At 40.9% G+C, this 22,157-nt stretch overlaps 1 protein-coding gene across 1 annotated transcript in view; it reads right to left on the bottom strand.

Moving 5' to 3' along the window:
- Nucleotides 1-3,338: 3,338 nt before the first annotated feature.
- Nucleotides 3,339-22,157, bottom strand: part of htr2aa (5-hydroxytryptamine (serotonin) receptor 2A, genome duplicate a) — a 29,589-nt gene continuing 10,770 nt past the window's right edge. Inside the window, exons 2-3 of the mRNA XM_027023301.2 lie at nucleotides 11,292-11,492; nucleotides 3,339-4,186 (exon numbers count right to left, since the gene is read on the bottom strand). Of these exons, the coding sequence (XP_026879102.2) occupies nucleotides 3,393-4,186; nucleotides 11,292-11,492 (995 nt within the window). The 3' untranslated portion in view covers nucleotides 3,339-3,392. The remainder of the gene's footprint in view (nucleotides 4,187-11,291; nucleotides 11,493-22,157) is intronic.

The raw sequence follows: 22,157 nt of genomic DNA, 5'->3' as shown, positions 1-22,157 counted from the left end.
TCATTAAACCCTTAATTAAAAAAAAAAATTCTCATGAGCGTTTCAATTACATGAAACAAAGTTTTCCTTTATTTCCAAAGTACAAGAAATTCCTGATTTGTTGAAATTATGCACCTTTTTGCAACCCCCCCCCCCCACACATCCATGAACTATTGCAGTCTGAATTTAGACCACATCACAGCACAGAAACTGCTAAGGTAGATAATGATCTCTTAATCTCATCTGATAAAGGATACATTTAAAAAAAAAAAAAAAAATTTAGATCTTAGTGCTGGTATCAAACCAAGGTTTAGGTTCATGGTATTGAGCACATCAACCACAACATCTTACTGGATAGGCTGGAAATACTCACTGGCATTAGAGGTCAAGCACTCTTCTGATTCAAATCTTATCAGACAGATCATCATCAATTTGTTCTCATACATAATGAACACTGAGCTGTCAAAAGTAAAAATATGGTGACCCACATGGGTCAGTACTGGGTCCCATATTATACATGTTACCTTCAGGCACATTATTCATAAGCATGCCATTAGCCTCAGTTGTTATGCAGACAATACATACACACACATACACACATACACACATATCTACTAATCCTGATGTCCATACAGTTAACAATTGAGGACTGCATAAAGGAAAACAAAACTGGATGGCTACTTTCTCCTTACGAGGTGCCATTTCTTGGACCCAAAGCTCAGCACTGGCTCATAGTTAAATTTCACCTTGCCTACCCATTCTCAAAAGGGTTTCTCTTGGTCCCTTAAATTATAGTCTGGAGTATCACCTTCTCCTATAAAGTCCTTCATTTATTTGATAACCTTCCAGCTGTAATCTGAGACTCAGACACTCCCAATTTTTAAGACTTACTCAAGCCTTTAGATGTTTCTAGATGAATGTGCAGAGCCTTGGGCCCACAGTCGTAGAGTTTGCTGGTAATCTGAGTTGACACTTGTCCAGTCACTTCATGCATTCAGGTTTGTGACAATGATATGGGAGGAATGCAATGTTTCTGTGAACCCTCAGGACTGTGGTCACCCTCTGGCCTTTCCTTTTAGTTATGCTACAACAAAAACCTTCCATAGCTAAATGCTAACTTTTGGCACATTTACTATATATAGATAGTCCATGTGATACTCATCTTTACGGATCTAACCTAATCTAATCTCTGCATATTACTGCAGAGATGGTCAACATTGGACTAATTCTGCTCACTGACGAAGCATCTGGAAAGTGTCCCAGTTTCACCTATGGATGAGCCAATGCTGCCAGTGAATAAGCCAACGCTCACAGTAGATGATTTCATGCTCAGATTTCATCTCAGAAACAGGCTGCCCACCCTAGACCCACTGGAGTAACTTCCACATCTACACCAAAATGGCTGGACTTGCATGGGTTACTAGCTGGGCCACCCAATGCAGGAGGACTTCTCTCTTGAGTCCTCCCAAGGTTTCTTCCTTAGTTTTACCCAGAGAGGTTTTTTTGCCACTGTCACCTTTGGCCAACTAGGAACAGGTGGAGATGATCCACCTCCAGTGAGCAGGGTGCACAGGGGCTGCATCTGGAGGTTGAGTGCCCTCTCGCTACCAGGGCATGGAAGTGTGCATTCTGGGGTACTGGACATGTGAGGAGCACCCACCAACAAGGCACAGTGTGCCGGAGGAGCACCCATCGAGGAGTCTTGCCAAGCAGATGCATTCACTGAAACAAGCTGTAGGAGAAGCTCCTGTTAAGATGCAGGGTGAAATATCAGGTGTGCCAGCCATGCCCTCAGTGCTCACCTGAAATGAGAACGAGCCAGTCAGTAAAGGAAAACAGGGACGCCAGGAGGGTGGCCAATCATGACATGTGCCTGCTCAGTGTTATTAGGAAAGTCCATCCAATACCAAACTCCTGCAAACTGTCCTTCCAATGAGATTCCTTCATTGTTCAGTTATATCTGTGATGTTGGAGAGAAACAAAGAAAGGCAGGATGCATGCACAAGTCTCCAAATCTAAAGCATTTATTGACAAACCAAAACAAACAAAAACAAAGCTACGTACTACGCAGCAAGCAATAACCAACAACTAACACATTTAACAAAGGGGTTTATATACACACACTGATGGGGAGAGAACAAGGCACAGATGAAATGAGTAACAGGCAATCAAAGGGGGCATGCCAACATGTGTGGGAACAATAAACACATGCAGATAACATGTAAAAAACAAAACAAAAAAACAACCAACTAAATCAAGTGGAGAGGTTCACCACATGGACTTACAACTTAAACACAACCAATAAATTAACTAAATTCATAACAGTAATAACAACACAACAACAATAATAATAATATGCATAAAACAGTCCTCTGACAGCCCTTCACTCTTTGAGAACCTTTATTGAGAGATATCTGGAAAACCTTCAGGGTCTTATATGTAATACATGAACAGTTATGTAGTGGTGATTTAGAACTGGATTTCAAAAATGGTATTTTAATATCTAAAGCCAATACTCAGCCTATAATCTTACTGAGGGAAAATATGAAAGGTGCCTTGAGTTTATATATCTGATATGGAAAACATCATGTTTGGTTTACATCAAAACATTTCATATTCACCTGCAGGACAGACAATCACACTAACTCGAAGTAAAGTCCTCATAAAGAACTTGTGCCATTTTTTAAATCTGTTCCAACTTGAGGCGTTTTGTGCAGTGTTCTGTATGTGACTAGACAGATATCTGCAAGCTTGGTAAGCGATTCTGTAAAATCATTAGCTCATTGTTACCAAACACTTTTACACAATCAAAATCCAAAACACATCACATATTTTCTGATTACAAGTTTTTTAAAAATCTGACATTATAAGATTAAGACTTAAAGAACTGTCATAGAATACCATTAGGTACAATGACTTATACAAAATACGTACATCTTGACAAAATACAAAACTAATTTTGTTCACAAATGTTGAACACACTTTATGTATACACTTGAAATCAGGTTTATAATCTTCATAAAGTTGGCTTGTTTTTCATATTTGATGAGAGTTCTTTTTAGATCTCTGATCTGTGCTTTTACCTCAGGATCACAATTAAGCACATTAAGCCTGAGTTCCTCAGATGCCCCACACAAACCTGTTTTTGTACCATTGGTAAGCTGGCACAGAGCTGAGGAGTTTCATCCTGAATACAATGACAAACACACACCAGACATGGGTATTTTAATGCATGTTCTACATATGTGTGCATGTATGTTTTACATAATTCTGGTCTCCCAAGACAATAACCTCCCCAGGCTTGTTGCTCTTTTACAGGATAACAAATACAAAAAAGCCCAGCATGACCACCAGGAACTAGGTTATGATAAAAATACACCTCCTGCAGAATTTTCCTCAGTTCAAGTGTTAATCTACACACAGCTAATACTTTCATCTGTGATTTTGTTACAGGGGTGAGGCTTTTTATTTGGAAGTTGTGGAGAGAAGTCTCCATTGCCCAGAGGTCCAGCCAGTGGTAGGTGTGTAGATTCATAGGCTAGTGGGGGAATAGTATTGACCAGAATGAGCTGTAATGGTTTCCTTTCCTCACGGTACTGACATCGCACATATCTGGCAAATGCTGAGCGATAGGTCTTGTTGAAGAGTGTGTAGACCAGCGGGTTGATGGCAGAAGACAGGTAGCCCACCCACACAAAAATATTGAGCAGTCTACCCACAATGTCACCACGGCACCTGGCAGGCTGGCATACTACTGCCAAAACATTTGTAACAAAAAATGGACACCACATAATCACAAAAAGGAAGAAAACTACACCCAGAACTTTAGAAGCCTTCCTCTCATTGCCAAGGGACTGGGCGGCACGACGTCCAAATGGCGAGACCCCACCTCCTTCCTCACGGCTCAGAGAGCGGCGCAGAAACTGCTTCTTTTCAGATGGTGAGAGGGCAGGGCCAGGTAGGAAGCTGAGTGTTAACCCAGTGCTCCATCTGGGTCGTGGCACCAGCTGGTCAAGGCATAGTGTGGCTTCACTCTGCAGGGCACTGATGGTCAGGAAGTAGGTCACCACCATGATGGTCAATGGCACAAAGAAGGCCACAAAAGACCCAACCAACACAAAGGAGTTGTCTGTCAGAAAGCAACTACCATCTTTGAAAACTTTGGTCTGGTCACGGAGACCCAGGACTGGGATGGGCATGGAGATACCTGTTGAAGACATTAATAACAATTTTAAACAATTTTATTTAGCATTCCAGGTGTAGAGATGCCTGTGGGAAACATACAAAAAGATGTTACTTAGAGTTCTAAGAAAAATACACCAAAAAAAAACCCAATTTTTTTTCTTGCTCTTCACAAACATAACCTTCATGAGAATTTATTTGGTATTCCACATATTTCCATATGGTTTTATTCAACTTCTTTCTGATACCTAGTTCATACAAATATTGGTACAGTAAACCAACAAAAATCAGCATTGCAAATGCAAATACACTGTCTTCTCTTGACTGGAAGCTTTCATCTGATCAGTTTTAATTACAGGATGATATGTATGAGCTATCTGACCTGTGTTCTGACAACATCTGTTGTAATTGTGATTTGATTTGATGTAGCCTGTACACACAGCTGGCCACTATTATGAGGGGGTGGGAAGAAGTATGTCATGAAATAAATAATAATTAGTTGATCAAAATAAGAAAATACACAAAAGGTAGACAGTTAAAAAAATACCAAAACAATGTAAGAAGATATAATGAAATGACAATAGCAATTAGGCATTCATGTGCCATTCATTGGAAAATGGATATATTAAACATGCATTACAGTATTTTATATTGTGGAATATACAACATACTGCAATATTTTAAATTTTAATGAGTTGAATCTTGGGGATATTTATGTGAAGGTGCAAGAGAAAAGCTTGTTTTTTTTTCCAGGCCATCAGTCTGAGCTTTATTAAGGAACTGTAAGTCATTAAGAGCCTTATAATGACATAAAGAGTTGGTCCTAAATTAAACAGGAAGCCAGAACATCTTGAGCAAGGTTGTAGTAGAATGCTCAGACCATAGCTCAAGTTATACTTCTAAAAAGTATAAAATTTCAGAGCATATCTCAATTTATACCTCCAAAAATTAGAACATAGCTCAATTTATGTCTCCAATTTTTCAGAGCATAACTCAACTTATACCTCCAAAAATTCAGAGCATAACTCAACTTATACCTCCAAGAATTCAGAGCATAACTCAACTTATACCTCCAAAAATTCAAGCATAATATGTAGAATAAGAAAAGGCCACAAACAGGTTGTATTTCTGTCACATAAAATCCAGCAGGGAGTCTTCACTGCCTGTTTTGCTGCTTCAGATTTAGTCCTACTCCACCAGCTGCACCCTCTCTCCACCCACCAATTTCCCTCACCTACATCACCTGTCTCCACTCACCAATTACCCTCACCTACATGTCTTTATGGACTGTTGGTCCCTGTATATAGTCAGCATTTGCTGAAGAGGACATCATAAAATCTCTCTCAATATGTGGTCTAGGCCTATTGCCTATTCTTATAAAATCATCACTCATCCAAAATAATTCGAATACCTACACAAGAAGGGGAGACGCTTATGTGAATGAGGGATTATAACTTCATAAAAGCATAACTTCAGCAAATGCTCTTCTTTGAAATTTGAAATTATTGCTCTGTCTTATAATGCTGCAATCTCATATTTATAAATAATAATCACCAGTTGGGAATGTACTGCATGTGGTCAACATTTGTTTGTAAATCATCTAAAAACAAACTGCAACAACATAGCAAAAACATTTTTACAAGTTTTGTATTGGCTGTGCGTAAAGAACACTATTCACCTGAGCAAGTGACCAGTTTCCAGGAAATTGGTTTGCTATCACAGATAACCACAACACACATTTTTATTTAGATTATTTTGTGTGTGTGTGTGTGTGTGTGTGTGTGTGTGTGTGTGTGTGTGTGTGTGTGTGCGTCTGTTACCTTGCTTCTGTGGTTATGTGTAATTAGGAAACTGACCTGAAGCCTATACCAATCAAAAATGGCTTATGTTGGTTGAAATGAGTTTTGCAGTGTAATGGAAATCCAGCATTGGATCTCCCAGGTGTTTCTGCCCTACAGAAACACATCCTTCCTAGATAGTTCTCTCTTTCTCTCTGTGTGTGCACACATGCACAACTTTATTTGTGATAGTACAAAGAAAAATGTCCAAAATTACAGAACCAGTGCTGAATGCAGTGCTAAATTCTTTATCATTTTAAACAAGAAGCCACACAGTGAGTCAAGGTTTGCTTTATGTTTTTGTACAAAAGACTTTGAAAGTGACCAACTACTCCTTCATCAGTGGTGGTGTAAATTAAGCCACCACAGCAGTGCAGTATGTACCTGCAGGTTTACATATTGCTATCAGAGTTATTATATAGAGACAGTGAACTCACAGGCATGCTATGAATGCCTCTGTTCATTTATTTCATAACAGCACTTCTGTTTGGTATAAAGCCAGATTTAACAAGCCCCTGTCAGCCCTTTGTGCAAAAACCTGGAAATATATGTATATATAATTCTATTGAACCAAGTATATTGTAGTATTGTGATGCCAAATATCAACCATTGCCCTTTGTTCTAACTTTATGCCTTCATAATTTCTCATATGACTTTATTTCTTGGCAGTCATGCAGTAGCCATTTTTAATATCAACCATTAACCAATGGATATTACTGTGTGAATGTGGATGAATGTGGATGCATGTGAAATGAACGTAAGGTAGTCCTACTTTAAAGCAGAAGCTTGGAGACATGTAGTTGAGTTCACACAGCTGCTCTCAGCTGTCCTGTCACTACAGAAGGGAAGAAAAGCCCGTTTAATAGCCTAGTGTACTACTCTGGTGACAGCAATTATTGCTAATTTATGAACAATTATCACAGCAGTGGAGAAGTATTTGTGTAAATGTGTTCACTCATTTCTTTTGGATTTCTTGGGTCCTAAAGTCAGCCATAGTTTAGACTCGTTTTATTGCCAACATCGAGATTACTCAAGGATAAGTAATTTTTAAATTTGCCATGGCAATAAGAGGTCTCCATGGAGACAATAAATCTCTGCCTTTGTGAAAAGTGGGGTGTCAGTGCTGTGAATGCCCCAGGAAGAAACTACTGATTTCTCGTGGTGTTTTTGAGGTATGACAAGATATGTTTTTGAAGCCGGGTTTAGACGGGTCTGGTTTAATCTCATGAAGAGCCATATCTGCAGAGATAGGCTGAACTAATAGCACATTCAGTGTGATAATTCAGTGAAATAATGATTTAAGTGGAAAAAGTAGCCCACTGAAAAACAACTTATCAGTTAGTTCAATGCACTGTTCTAGTACCTATGGTCGGTTACTTATGGAACTAGAGTACCTCTTCCCAGTACAGATAGAATCTATCAGTATAGGGGGTGAACATTATTAGGTGGCATTTTCTTTTTGTGATACTTTTGGTCTAAAAAAAAGATGAAAAGCTTAAACATGAAAGATACGACAAACAGTAAAGCAGTAACTATATTTTGTCACTACCAAAATATGACATTAAACATATAAAAGAAAACATTCATCAAAAAATTTAAACATCACCCTGTAAAAAATACTTCAGTGTAGGGTAAGTATTATTTTTGACAATATGTGCAAAATGTATTTAAGGACATGTAACTGAGTAGATATAAATTGTTACTACCTACATCTGTGTATCTGTAACATATTCAGTCATATGTCAAAATCTCTGAGGAAGGAGAGGAAAAAGAAACAAGTAAAAATGGGTGCAACATTTTCACTTAGTTTTTTAGTAAATCTCGGTCCATTCTCTCTTTTCTATTAATATGGGAGAACATTACACATAAAGTCAGTGTGGGACACGAAAGTAGTGACAGTCTGCATGATCACCAAAAGAAGCTGGGAGAACTCATAGGCTCAGAGGAGACACCAGCCAGATGGCCTGAAACACACTTTAATCATCAAGGTGTTACTGATGTTACTGGATCTCGCTCAATGTTCACAATAAGATATTGTTGCTCAATATATATTTATTTGAATATATATTCTCAGAGATTTTGTATTCAACAAAGCGATTCAGCAGTTACCAATGCCCTATAGGTTCAGTACTGAGCTGATACTCTTGAAGCACACCTTGAAGCCCTGTATGAAAAATGCTATACACGTAAACATGCCCTGAGTTTTAGGCAATATGTTAGTCATTTTCAGTATTGTACAATCTTTCTGTGGATGTGGGAGTTTGTGCTTCCAATGCACTGTGTCATTACCAAGACAACAGGCACTAAGCATTTCCCAGCTAGGGGCAGGCTAGTGGTTTGGCTGGTTTGCCTTACGAACATTTTATTAGCTTTAATCATTCTAGTGCTAGAGGTTGTATTTACCACTCATATCGCATTCCACCATCATTCCACGTTTCTCTGCTCTGTTTCTGTGTTACAGGTGCTACAAGTGAGGTGGCTCCTGACAATCCTTCTGCTTGCTTGGACTTGGACAGGTCTCCTGCCTGTGATGTCCACCAGATTCTCGATTCCACTCATTGCAGGGACACTGTCCGTCAACTGAGAGGGTCACGGTCCAGAGGAGTGCTGCTGGATCCATCACAGAGATGTTTTGGACCCATTCCTCCTGTTAGACTGTTACAGAGTGCCCCCTGACAAGATGGTGCCAGCCAAGGGATCATCTCTACAACTGCTCTGGTCTCGTAGCCAACCCTGACACTGTAGGGGGAATGAGGGGTGCTGTCATGTCTGCCCCTCCTGTTGCACCTGCCACTGTACTCCCATTCCCACATTTCTCCTGTCAAACATGTTAGATCTGATTCCCCTGCTTATACACCTCACCTGTTTCACATGGTCCCTCGCTAGTTTGTCTATTCTTGCATTTCCAAGAAACCAAAATAACTTATATTAATGATAAAATGAGGAAAAATATATTGAAGCTCAAAAATAAACTGTAAGATATTAATTTTTGTCATGTTCCACACCCTATGTAACAGTTGCTACCCACCCTATGTAACAGATGCTCCTGGCCCAGTAGTCCCTTAGGTATGGATGTTGGTATCAACTGTGGGCGTTTCTGGTATAACACCACTGAGTAGGACATGTAATAACAAGTAACACGAATCTGTGCCAAAACTTTGAGGAAGGCTTCAGCCTTATGGCAGAGGTCACCAGTGTCAAATAGATGTGGTATAGTGGTAGTGGTAATAGATGTGATAGTCCAAAATGATGGAAACAGCCAAAGAAAGATATATGAAAAGTTGTAAAAATCCAAGGAGGAAAGAGAGTGAATGTGGAGGATTAACACCGAGGTTACCCCAGTGGCGATGGGGCACTTGCAGTTGTGACCCCTAAGTTTGAGGGGTGGCTCTGGCAGTTTCCAGGAATGAATAGGTAGGAGAATGAACCAGTTTCATTGGTATATCCAACAAGTGGATGGGATGATAAACAGCACAGAGGCACTAATCATGGCAACACAGGAACAAGCGCTAAACAAGAGATCAGTAGAAGCTCTACCACTACAGCAAGGACCCCAGGGTATGCAAAGATGCCCATGAGACAATCCAGCACATAACAGCAGGATGCAAGATGCTAGCAAGCAGAGTGTACATGGAACGCCATAACCAAGTGGCAGGCATAGTATACAGAAACATATATGCTGAGTACAGGCTGGAAGTTTCAAGGTCTAATTGGGATATACCCCTAAAGGTGGTGGAGAATCACCATGCTACGATCCTGTGGGACTTCCAGATACAGACAAGATGGTAATGGCTAACCAACCAGACATAGTAGTGGTGGATAAACAGCAAAAGAAGGGCCATAGTGATAGATGTGGCAATCCTGAGTGATAGCAACATCAGGAACAAGGAACATGGAAAGCGTGAGAAATACCAAGGACTGAAAGACGGGCTACAAAAGATATTACTGTTGGAAAAGATGATGTGTGACTATTGCATGTTTGTTCTACCTTTTAATCTCACCAGAACTTTCTTCTTTTATTAAACTATTGAGACTATTTCTTATCAAACAGGCCTTTCATTCCAGTACACAACTTGCCAAGGGGAACATCGCCTTAAAGGGCTCTCCTTCAGAATATGAGTGACTACTGGAACATGGTGGCTGAGCTACTCTAAGTCTGTCTCTCTCAACTTCTCTGTGTTTTTTCTGATCTGTAGATCAGCATACAAAGGAGAGTACTGTGTGTACCTATGTGTGATGACTGGTTGAAGTTTAACTCAGACCAAAGGGCTGAACTGTAAATATGGTTTTATTACAAATGCAAAAACATCAAGTACGAATGTTGCATCCTCTTTATATCTTTGTCTCCCTCCCTATATCTTGATCCCTTTCCCTATAGTCATTTGTGGTTCAATAATTTACCTTTGGTTTGATGACACAAATTGGCCAGATATCAATGAGACAGTAGTCACTTTTGCAACTGTAATAGTTACCCACTCTATTGCAGCAGTACATAAGGCACAGAACAATACGACAGCTCCATTATGGCCTACCTGCCCCCTTCCCCTGTGTATTAAAATCTGGTGCCTTTGTTGAACATCTAAATGCTGACCCCCCCCCCCCCCCCCCAAAAAAAAAAAAAAATCTTCCCCATCAGGCATTTATTACAGAGGATTTCTCAACAAGTCTTCAAAGCCCTATGGATTCAAACATACATATGTACACATACATGCGCCTCTGTTTTTGACATTTACAGAAGCATACTTTCTGGATGCATTTGGAATAGGGATGTAGTTTGGGATAGACCTGATGTCTTTGCATTTCTGTTGCTTTAAATAAAATTAAAGCTAAAGCATGTTATTATTCACCATTTTTATTACCTCACTTCTCCACTAAAGGCCACCATGCTGCAGGCTCTGTGTTATCCTTGGCTTAAATATGACAAGACTAGTGGGCTCTACTCTAACTAACCCTTGGGTGTTTGTATCTACTCCCCTATTCAGATAAAGAGAGCAGCTCAGCGGTGTCTACACTCCCAGACCTCTAAGTATTTCCATGCTCTGCTGAACTACTGCTGATATGTGCAGACCATGAAGATGATTCATGCTGCAAATTACTCCAGATTCTTATGACCTCAAATAAACATGAGCAAACAGGAACAGATCAACATCATGGCAGCATAACTCACATGCAACTCATATGCAAATCAATTTACATTCAATTAAGCATGAGTGTAAAATGAGGAAATAGTGATTATGTGATTGTGAATAATAAATTATGATGTCACAAAACAACAAAGATCAAGACACTAACCGGCCGAGATGGTCCAGACAGCAGCTATCTTGGCACGGGCACGTGAGCGGGAGTTGGAGCGGGTATGACTGAAGGGGTTTCGGATGGCCACATAGCGGTCCAGAGATATGGCACAGAGGTGCATAATGGATGCAGTGGACAGCAGCACATCAAAGTAGATCCATACCGGACACAAAATGGCAGGGAGTGGCCAAGAGTAACCTGAAACACACACAGTAAATAAAAATTTTAAAAAGCTGCCTGAAATACCAAATATTCTTAACTGATTCTGAACAAATCTTACTGACATTTACAGTGTACATTAATATGTATACTCACTTTTAGAAATACAGAACATCTTAGTACAGAACATCTTCTCTTTCACCTATATACCCACATTTTAACTCGTGCTACAAAGTTTCAACCTCCTTATTACACAAACCCAAAGTCATGGCAGCAGTGTAGTCTCCCATGGCCACATCATATGCATGCCAAATTAGGACAAAATGTACGGCCATGAGATCGAGAAATCTACTAATTTGCAGCCATCCCTCTCATAGTTACAACACATAAAATAAACAGCCACTATGGCACTCCCAAATCTCATTATGGACACACAAACTGTGTGAATGTACACATACTGAAACTATATTTACATCTGAAACAGTGGCTCTAAAGGCACTTCAGGGAGGGGAGAGACTCGTTAAACTCCAGGGCACTCAAGCAGAAAATAGCCACCCTCTAGAATGCCCTCAGAAACCGATTAGTCGACTCACACACTTCTATTACTCTGCACACATCCAGTGGGTGAGAACGAGGGACAGAGAAAGAGAGGAAAAAAGAAGAAAGGAGAACAGAGACAATAAGAAAAGACGAAAAGGAAGGAAGGGAGAACGAATAAAATGATTGGAAAAATAAGATGTGGACTACGAGACTGCATAAAATGCAAAGAGAGGAGAATAGAAGAATAGATAGAGAGAGAGAGAGAGAGAGGAGACAGAGAGAGAGAGAGAGAGATCACTTGAGGCAGTGTAAGCTTCCTCAGAGTTTGCTAAGACACTGATTCAATATTTGTCATGCTTCTGGAAACACACTCTGATTGGTCCACTGTGTGTAGCCAGTGTATGACATCTCCTCAGTTTTAGAACATGTTCTTCAATTCAAATCACCATCTATAATTTAGGTCTCCAGTATAAGCAGCAGGATTGTTTTCCTTTAGAAATATGTTTTGGACTGCACACAGCCAGGATAATTATGCTCGTGTAAAAAAGAACAGACAAAGGCCACTCTTTAAAATTCAACAGAGATAAAATAAGTTTCCTCAAAAGTTTATTGGGTTATATGTGGTTTTTTTCACATTATATACATTTCACATTACATAAATCATTTCAATATTAAAAACAATATCTTAAATGTGCCCCAAAAAGCAAAGCAAGACAGGTTTATGTCCTGCAGGGTAAATTGAGAAACCGTAAATTGCTATTGTAGCAACAACAAGCAATGCAAAAAGGTACAACAATAATGCACGTACATTAGCACTGAAACGCCTTGCCACTTGAAATGACAAATCCTTAGTTACGATGGAAAGGAACTGTAAGGGGCTGTCTGCAGTGCAGACCTCCAGCCACCAGGGAGAGGCCACACCCTGCAAATTTGCAATCAACAGGATCATCAGCAGGTGTTATCTAGCTATATAAAGGCTTCACAAAAATGGGAAGTCATGGTCTTAGTAATGAAATGGTGCTGAGCTTGCTGGTGACATGCAGTTTGAGTGGGCTGGTCCCTGCAAGAGTGCTCTGTATCCTACCTATTCTCTGAGTATAGAGCAATACTCTATATGGTGCATCACTGTTGACTTCCATTGTGAATTTTTGAAGTCACCAAGATGGTTGACATAGGAGCTGCCATCTTGGGTGTGCTTTCGCAGTAGATGAAAATTGGAGCCAAAGCATGTGCAGTAGGGCTGTATCTCCAACCAAACTGGTTACATTTGTTGGTGCATGCTCTCTCTCTCTTTTAATGCTGGGAGCAAATACAACTTAACACTGAAAGAATATGCCCTTATACATTAGCTAATGATCTATGATATTCATAATCAGTAAACATTGCTTTTCATTTACATCAACAACACTGTGGGATGAAACTCGAATGAAATTTCTTCATCATAAAAATATCTTAGCAAAATGTATTAGCAATGTAGCTAGCTGGCAAGCAAGCTAACTAGCTAGTTTGTTTGCTAACATTAGGAATGTTCATGCTAGTAGATAGCCACTTAGCTAGCTACCTTAACAAATAGTAAAGAAATTAACCCCAAGATATAGCTTTACTTCAAAAATGTCAAATCAAACCGTCAACATTAACACAGTGGAAGGTAAAAAAAAGATGTCAAGTCAACCTATATCACCTCACACCACACCCCTTTAAGTATCATCAAATAACTTACATAAAATCAGTTTATCCTAATCATAGTCTGCTAAGGGGAGGCCTTCCTTTACCACCTACTGCAAGTCCTTGCCCTCTTCCCCAGTGGAATAGTGGTTAGTGTGGCACTCTAGTTTAGTTGATTCCTTCATTGACTCCCATGTCTGGTCCTCTGATTCCTCTTGTTTGAGCAAGAACCTCCACTCCTGTAATGTTTTCTGTCCAGTTAGGAGCCACTTCCTCCTGTGGTTGTTGCTGCATTAAAAAATGATCAGCAAACCTTTTGTCAGTTTCCTTTGCCAAAGATAGAATAAACAACTCCTGCAGTAATGGGGATGCATGAGGAGGAATGGGTGATAAAAATGTATTCTTTTGTGCTAGACATTTTAGTGTATAGAGTTTAGAGTTTAAAGGAGTGTTTGTGTTGCCCATCTCTGCCCAGGATAGCTAACATAGCCATTCCTTTTGTTGATCTTGGCAGTAGATGCACTTCCCTTAACAAATGGTTTCTTTGGGTCAGGGTACTTTAGAATGGGGACATATGTAAAGCCTCCTTTGTGGCTTTTCAGCCACATGTATTCAGGTATTCCAGGAAAGTACCTTGGGTTCATGGGACCTCCCTTGAGTTGAGAGGTTACTGGGAGGTTATAATACGTCCTTGGACTAATCAGCTGTAAAAGTTAACCAACTCCAGAAAAGGTTTACTCTTTAATGGCACTGAGATGAAACAAACCCAGAATGACTTGCACCTCCATGCTTACACCTGCCAGAGTGATAATATAAACCAAAAAGCAGATGGACAGCTGCTTATTCTTACATTTCTCCCTCTTTCCTCCCTTTTCACAAACAGGTTGTTCTCTATAAGACAAACCAGTTTAACATATCCATGAAAATATTATTAATAAAAGGGCAATTGGCTAACCAATAAGGCATGAACACATTTTCATATTGTCAGAAATTGTTATAAAAGCAATCCACTCACTGCCCTCCCTTATTCTATTCCATGTTATAGGTGATAGTTGGGGGCCACTAGAGGCAATAGGTATGGGTACTTTAACAGTGACCATATACCAAGGCATAGTCTACTGTATTTGTTCCCCCATGAAAAATAAGCCAGTAGTGGCAGGTGACTTAGATACCCTAAGGTCCTAATATACCCTTGATCTAGGGCTTCTAAGATGTACTCTTTCTTAGCCCTGCTTTTGGTTGGAGAGAAGGTAAGGATGAGCAAGTAGGCGTGGCTCCCTCTGCTAATTTTATCACATATAGGGTGTGTAAAGAGGTAGGGGAGTGGCACATTGTTAAACACTAATAACAGGTCAGAATACTGGCACACCAAAAAGAACATCAAAGAGAGAGTGTGTTGAGGTTTTCCATGGTTGCAGAGGTGATTGCTTCCTTCTTGTAAAAGTATTTTCTCTATCCTGATATCCATGCACAAAGGCTGGAATAGGTGTCACCCCAAGACTACAGGGTGTATTTTCCAGGGTGCTGAAATCTTCCTCTAGCCCTGTGGGGAAAGAAATGTATGTATGATGTTGTGTGTATGTATGGGTATGTATGTGTATGTATTTCTTTCCTTTCTTTTTGTTTGAAAGAGAAATGGTGAAATTGTTTACATTTGTTTTTTATTTGTATACTTGATTTATGAGCATTATTGATTGGTCTGTTACTTTGTCATTGAATGTTAGGATGAGCCAATCAGGGTTAGTTCAGGAAGGAAGGAAGGAAGGGGAAGTGAGAAAGGAGAGGGGTGATGGGAGATGGTAAAGAAAAAAGGGAGATGAAGTTTGCTGTGGGATATAATATGGAAAACCTTGTCTGAAATATGGAGTTGTGGGGTTCGATGGTCAGAGAGAGAGAGAGAGAGTCTTGTCCACCCACTATTGAGGACACCAGAGAGCTGAAGAAAACTCCAGTGCGGAGTTCAACAATTGTTTGAGGCTGAGGACTAACATACGAGCTAATCAACGCTCAGAGAGGTTACTGCACAGGCTAGTTAGCTACTTGGCATTGTCTGAAATAGGTAATGTAATGGTTCACGTGGAAAACGACGAAATGAGAAGCGAATATCTGGACTGAGGGCTGCGATTCCAGAGACAGTCACCTTTCCTCCGTACACACTGAAACACCCTGCACACCCTTGAACTTGGATTCCTCCTCCTCTGCATGCTGAACTGAGTGAGTTATAGTAAATTGTTTTGTGTTGCTCCGTGCGGAGTGACGCGACCATTTTAGTTTTTCCGGCCTCTATGCACCCAAGCAACACTTCGGGATCGCAACGTGGGACAAAAGAATAAACTATAGTCCAGAGTTGCACTCTGTGAGTGTGTGTGCCTAGGGCTGTGGGTTTTTTTTCCTTTTCCTTTGTTGAAATGTGATTTCTCTGGAATGCCTTTACACGAAAGAATATGTGTGGTTTAAGCAGTAACTGAGATCATTGGTGAAAAAAATACTAATTGCTATTCCTTTTGATTCCATTGTATGGGACAGTTGTCTGTTTTAATGTTCCAGGGAAGAGTTTTACTAAAGTTTGAAATGAGATAATTAGATAGTAGACCTAATGACTAGTGGACTATAGTAGAACCACATTATCCTGATTAGACAGGAGAGCCTAACCCTCATAATCATAGTACATAAATGTAAGGAGAAGATTGACTGTACTCGTGTACCTGCTGAAGTGGTCACAGCAAGTGGAACTGAAGCTTGGCCCATTATATTGTGAATGAGTGGCCAACTCCAGCTCAGGAGACTCGGAGCCCATGGGACAGCCTTGAGGAAGCTCTGCAGAGTCAATCATTCGAGTGGTTGGTGATTTGCTAACTCAAATAGAGAAACCCTCTAATGAGAGTAACACTTACCATCACCTATGCCCATTTTCTGGAACTTCACCAACTCCTATGGGAGAAGAATCATTAGAAAGTTGGCTTGAACAGGCACATCATATGATAGAACAGCGACTGCTCTGCCAAAGAGGCCTTGCATTACAGAAAGTTTAAAGGGCACATCATTTGGTGTTGTGAAAGCAGCACATAGAGCAGACCCAGATGTTTGGCTCTCAGAAAATTTTAGATGCTATTGCAATTGCTTTTAGAACAGCAGAATCAGGTGAACACTTTTTGCTTTTCATTTGTTTTTGCTTTTTACTTGTTGCAACAACAACTGGGGGAGAAACTGTCAGGTTTCCATAGGTGACTAGACCAGACACTGACCAGAGCTGTTTGGCGAGGTCGTGTCCTTGCTGGCCAAGTGGGTCAGGCTAGGGTGGAAAAGCTGTTTCGAGGTGCAGTACATCCTGATATGATGCTGGTTCAGCCTAGGCTCTGGGAGAGGAAGGAGAGATTCCCATCCTTTTGTAGAGCTTCTAAGAGAAATCCGCATCGAATAGGAATTGAATGCTTCCCGAGCAAAGTTGAAACCAGCAGTGCATACTGTCCAATCTACTGGAAGGAGGATGACAGGTAGAATTATATACTGACCTTAAGAAATTAAATAAAAGATTTGAAGTCACGGTTTGCTTCCCTAGCCACCATGCCTCACCAGGCTGCTAAGAAGAAACTGGTGAAGAAGTTGCAACAGAAGTTCAAAGAGAGTCATACCTCAGCTACTTCTGCTTCTGCCCAGTTAGTGGAACAATTTAGAGATCTGAGAACCTCAGACGCACTCTAGGTTTTAAAAAGACCTGCAGGAAAACATCTATTATGTGGTGAAAACGGCCATTTTGCCACAAAATGCCAAAATCCTGAAAACCTGAATAAGGTTATTCAAAAGTTCATTCAGTCCTGTAGAAAGTATAGAGGAGGGGTGATGTACTCTGGTGATGCGAGCAAGCAAGATGCAGCCTGCTCTGTGAAGAAAACTGCCATAGAACCTGTGGAAAGTAGAAACTTTCCGAAAGGGTTGATGGGGCCTATTGTGTTGGTGCAGGTAAAGTAAATGGTCTCCTATGTGATGCTTTACTAGGCAGTGGCTCTCAAGTCACTATAATATTTGGTATAAGGAACACCTCCCTAATGTGGCCATACACTCCATCTTGTCTAGCTATATAGGGATTGAGTGATTCTGATTACCCATATATAGGCTATGTTGTAGTGAAAATGGAGTTCCCAGAAAAAAGGCACTGGTACCATAGAGATCATATCAGTTTTAGATCAGTCATCTGTTATCCTGGGTTCTAATGCTAGTCTCTTCAAGAGGTTGGCCAGATTGTGCTAGAAAGATACAGGAGTAGACATTGCACAAACACTGAGCATAAAGGCAGACCTAAATATGGCAGTAGAGACAAAAAGCACCCTACACTGCTTCTATAAAGGAGAAGATGGGGAAGTTGGACATGTGAAGTGTATAGGCGCCAGTTCCCTGAATCTTGCTCCTGGCAGTAACTGTCAGTCTACTTGTAAGTTTGAATGGGAGCAGCCAATAGATACAATGCTAATGATGGAGGTTTCTCCCAATAAGCCTCTTCCCACTAGAGTGCTGCTGCAGCTGATGGTAGTACCAGGGTTTGTCAGAGATGTCAGTAATTTCACCCCTCAAAGAGTTGTGGAAGCAGGGCCTCCTTAAAATGTTGTCTGAGTGAGCTGGCATGTTTTCTGTACATGAATGGCCTTGCCAAGGGTGTGGAACACCATATTAGAGTGTCAGACAACAGGCCTTTTTGGGAGCGATCTAGACGACTGGCACCCCCCGATGTAGATGATGTTCAGAAACACCTACAGGAGCTGGTGAAGTCTGGCATCATTAAGGAGTCACGCAGCCCTTATCCATCTCCTATTGTGATAGCCAGAAAAAAAAAATGGAAGTGTTAGAATGTGTACAGAATCAGACACTGAACAGGTGAACAATACCTGATGAGAACCCTGCTCCCCAGATGCACGATGCGCTGGACTGTTTATCTGGGAACAGGTGGTTTTGCAGAGCGGTTACTACCAGATCGCTATGGTGGAAGAGGATAAAGAGGAAACTGCCTTCATCTGCTCACTAGGGTTTTATCAGTTTGAGCGCATGCCTCAAGGCATCACTGGGGCCCCGGCAACATTTCGGAGGCTGATGGAGATGGCAGTGGAAGACATGAACCTATTGCAGGTGACAGTCTACTTGGATAACCTAACAGTCTTTGAAAAGTCATTAAAGAGCATGAAGAGAGGCTGGTTAAGGTCCATGATAGATTAGAAGAAGTTTGCCTCTTTCCCTTGACAAATGTCAGTTTTGTCAACCTAAGGTAAAATAGCTCCGCCAATGGTATCGCCACTGACCCTGCCAAGGTTGACATGGTCACCAGTTGGCCTCAGCCTGATGACCTGAAGTCTTTAGTCATTCCTTGGTTTCTCTGGGTATTACCGCCATTTCATAGGTAACTACTCAGCTGTAGTGAGACCACTGACAGACCTCACCAAAGGCTATGCACCAAAACGGGGCGAACGGCAAACAGAAAGAGCTACTAGCAATGGCCCAACGGACTTGGTATGCATTGACTTTCTGACATTGGAGTCAGACTCAAGAAGGATATGTAATGTATAAGTGGTTACTGATCACTTTACTCGTTATGCCCAGGCCTTCCCAAATAGAAACCAGAGAGCAGCCACTATGGCTAAAACACCGGTATAGAAGTTCTTTATTCATTACAGATTGCTTGCAAGGATCCACTCTGATCAGGGGCAGGATTTTGAAAGCAGGCTAATTCAAGACCTACTGAAGATGCTGGGTGTGAGTAAGTCCCGCACAACTTCATATCACCCCCAGGCAGACCCACAACCAGAGCGTTTTAACTGGACGCTGCTGTCCATGCTCGGTACCTTAGGATAGGAGATGAGAAATACGTGGAGTCAGCATGTAGTCCACGCCTATAATAGTACAAGGAGTGATGCCACTAGATATTCTCTCTACTACTCAATGTTTGAGAGAGGCCTGGCTTCCTGTGGACCTTTGCTTCAGGATCTCCCCTCATTGTATTGCAATAAGAGACTATGTGTGGTATGTGGGGAAGCTAAAGAAAGATCTTCAGCGAGGATACCAACTGGCTACCAAGGCTTCCAACAAAATTAATCAGAGGATCAAGAGAGTCTATGATAAACAAGTAAAGAGTCAGACACCAAAGGAGGGGACAGAACTCTCCATAGAGATAACCTTTTGCCAGTTCAACAAACAGTAAGGCTGTGTTGTCCTGATGCTACGGAAGAACGTTGGGCACTGTGGAAGACACGCTCCCAGAGTAAGAGTGAAAGCCAAAAGGTTCAAACAACCAAGTGGAGAGTCTGAAGAGTCAGTATATTCATCATCAGAGCAAAAGTGTGCCAGGGTACATAAACCTGCTCAGGCTTTTACAAAGGATGCTGTCTTACCATTCCCAAAATAATGTATCAAAGCAAAGTGACAGTGAGATTAATAGCCCTGATCCATATGGTCAGGTGTAAAGAGAGAGTAGGGATCATCTCATTGGGACCACTGAATCAGAATCTGAGCCTGAAGAGGAAAGGGAGGGAAAGTGATTCTGATATTCCCCATTAGTCAGAGATCCAGCTCTAGAGAGAGTCCTAAGGCTCAACATGGACTGCAAACCCAGTCTAAGAGAAAGCGAAAATCAGTTCTGAGGCTTACTTACGATAAATATATTAGAATATGTGATGAGCCAATTACTGTAATGCATAGAGGCATCTTTATTAAGTTATGCCCAAGATCCAGGATAGAAGTAAGGTAGAAGTGACGATTCCTAGAAACTAGGTAGACTAGGTAGTTTTATTGTTGGAAAATGGAGTGGACGTCTGATGAGGACATCCAGACGGTTAGAGGGGGAGGATGTAGCCCTGTGGGGAAAGGAATGTGTGTGTGTGTAAGTATATGTATATATTTCTTTTCTTTCTTCTCATTGTTTGAAAGAGAAACGGTGAAATTGTTTAGTTTTTCGTTAGTATACTTGATTTATGAGCGTTATTGATTGGTCTGTTACTTTGTCACTGAATGTTAGGATGAGCCAATCAGGGTGACTTCGGGAAGGAGGGGAAAGTGAGGAAGGAGAGGGGTGATGGGAGATGGCAAAGATTAAAGGGAGATGAATAAGTCTGAAATATGGAGTTGTGGGGTTGGATGGTCAGATGGTCTTGTCCACCCACTGCTGAGGACACAGGAGAGCTGAAGAAAACTCCAGCACAGAGCATCATGTTCAACGAGTGTCTTAGGCTGAGTGCTAGCATATGAGCTAATCAACGCTCAGAGGTTACTGCACAGCCTAGTTAGCTAGGTGGCATTGTCTGAAATATGTAATGTTCTTTGTTGAAATGTGATTTCTCAGGAATGCCTTTACACGAAAGAATATGTGTGGTTTAAGCAGTAACTGAGCTCATTGGTGAAAATACTAATCTCTATTCCTTTTGATTTCATTGTATGGGACAGTTGACTGTTTTAATGTTTCAGGGAAGAGTTTTACTAAAGCTTGAAATGAGATAATTAGCTAGTAGACCTAATGACTAGTGGACTATAGTAGAACCACATTATCCTGATTAGACAGGAGAGCCTAACCATCATAATCATAATACATAGTTGTGCAGATGAAAATTAACTCACCTTACCTACAAGGAAGTAGTTAAGAGGTAGGGAGTGCTACATTCCTATATTGGCTGTTCAGCATCCTTGCTTTGGATGGCTAGACTGCATGCCATTAATGTGGAGTTCTAAGCGAGACACTTTTGCAAACCCTCATCTCTCTTCCCTTTGTGCCTGGAAGATGACCCCACAAATCCTGTGAAGGTGAGTAAGAATTCAACCAATACAGAACAAACAATTCATTGCCAGTAAATAAGAACGGTCCACTCTGCTGTCCCTACTCACCTATAACCTTAACCAGCTTCCTCGTACTTTGTTAATGTTCAGTGTTCACAATAAAATATTCTTTTCATGGTTTCTAACTGCTAAAAGTACCATCATATTCTGAGAGTTTCATAAGCGGAGTAGCACTGGACTTCATTGGACCAAACAACAACACACAGTAAGCATTCAAATATTTATGAACAACAAGTATGTTCAAATAATATTCAAGGTGAATCAGTTTGTGATGGTGTTTAGAATATGGAGCCCAGGAATAGAAGAAAGTACCAAACATACAATGGAAATGATCAGGATAAAGAAAGATGAGAAGAAAGAAGGTAAGGTAAAGATGAATGATAAAAACCATCCTGAGAAAGAGAAAAGCTGTTTGATGCAGCAGTATTAATCACATCACACAATAGAAATCAAAGCCTTGATTATGTGCACGTGTGCACCCCCCCTCCCCCAGCCCCTGTCACCAATCTGCACCTCTGCTTCACATACAAACACACACACACATGATCTTTCTCTTTGTCATGCAGGTTACCAAATAAACCCGGCAATCTGGGCAGCACTTTGAGTCTGCAGATATGAACTGGGCTCCACAGGGATACAGAGCTGCCAGAGAGCCTCCCCTCAGAGGGAGACCAGGACAGATCAGGAAAA

The sequence above is a fragment of the Electrophorus electricus genome, chromosome 25 (assembly GCF_013358815.1).
Source record: "Electrophorus electricus isolate fEleEle1 chromosome 25, fEleEle1.pri, whole genome shotgun sequence".
Taxonomy (NCBI): Eukaryota; Metazoa; Chordata; class Actinopteri; order Gymnotiformes; family Gymnotidae; genus Electrophorus; species Electrophorus electricus.
The sequence above is the reverse complement of the archived record's forward strand: the minus strand, read 5'-3'. Positions and strand labels throughout refer to the sequence as shown.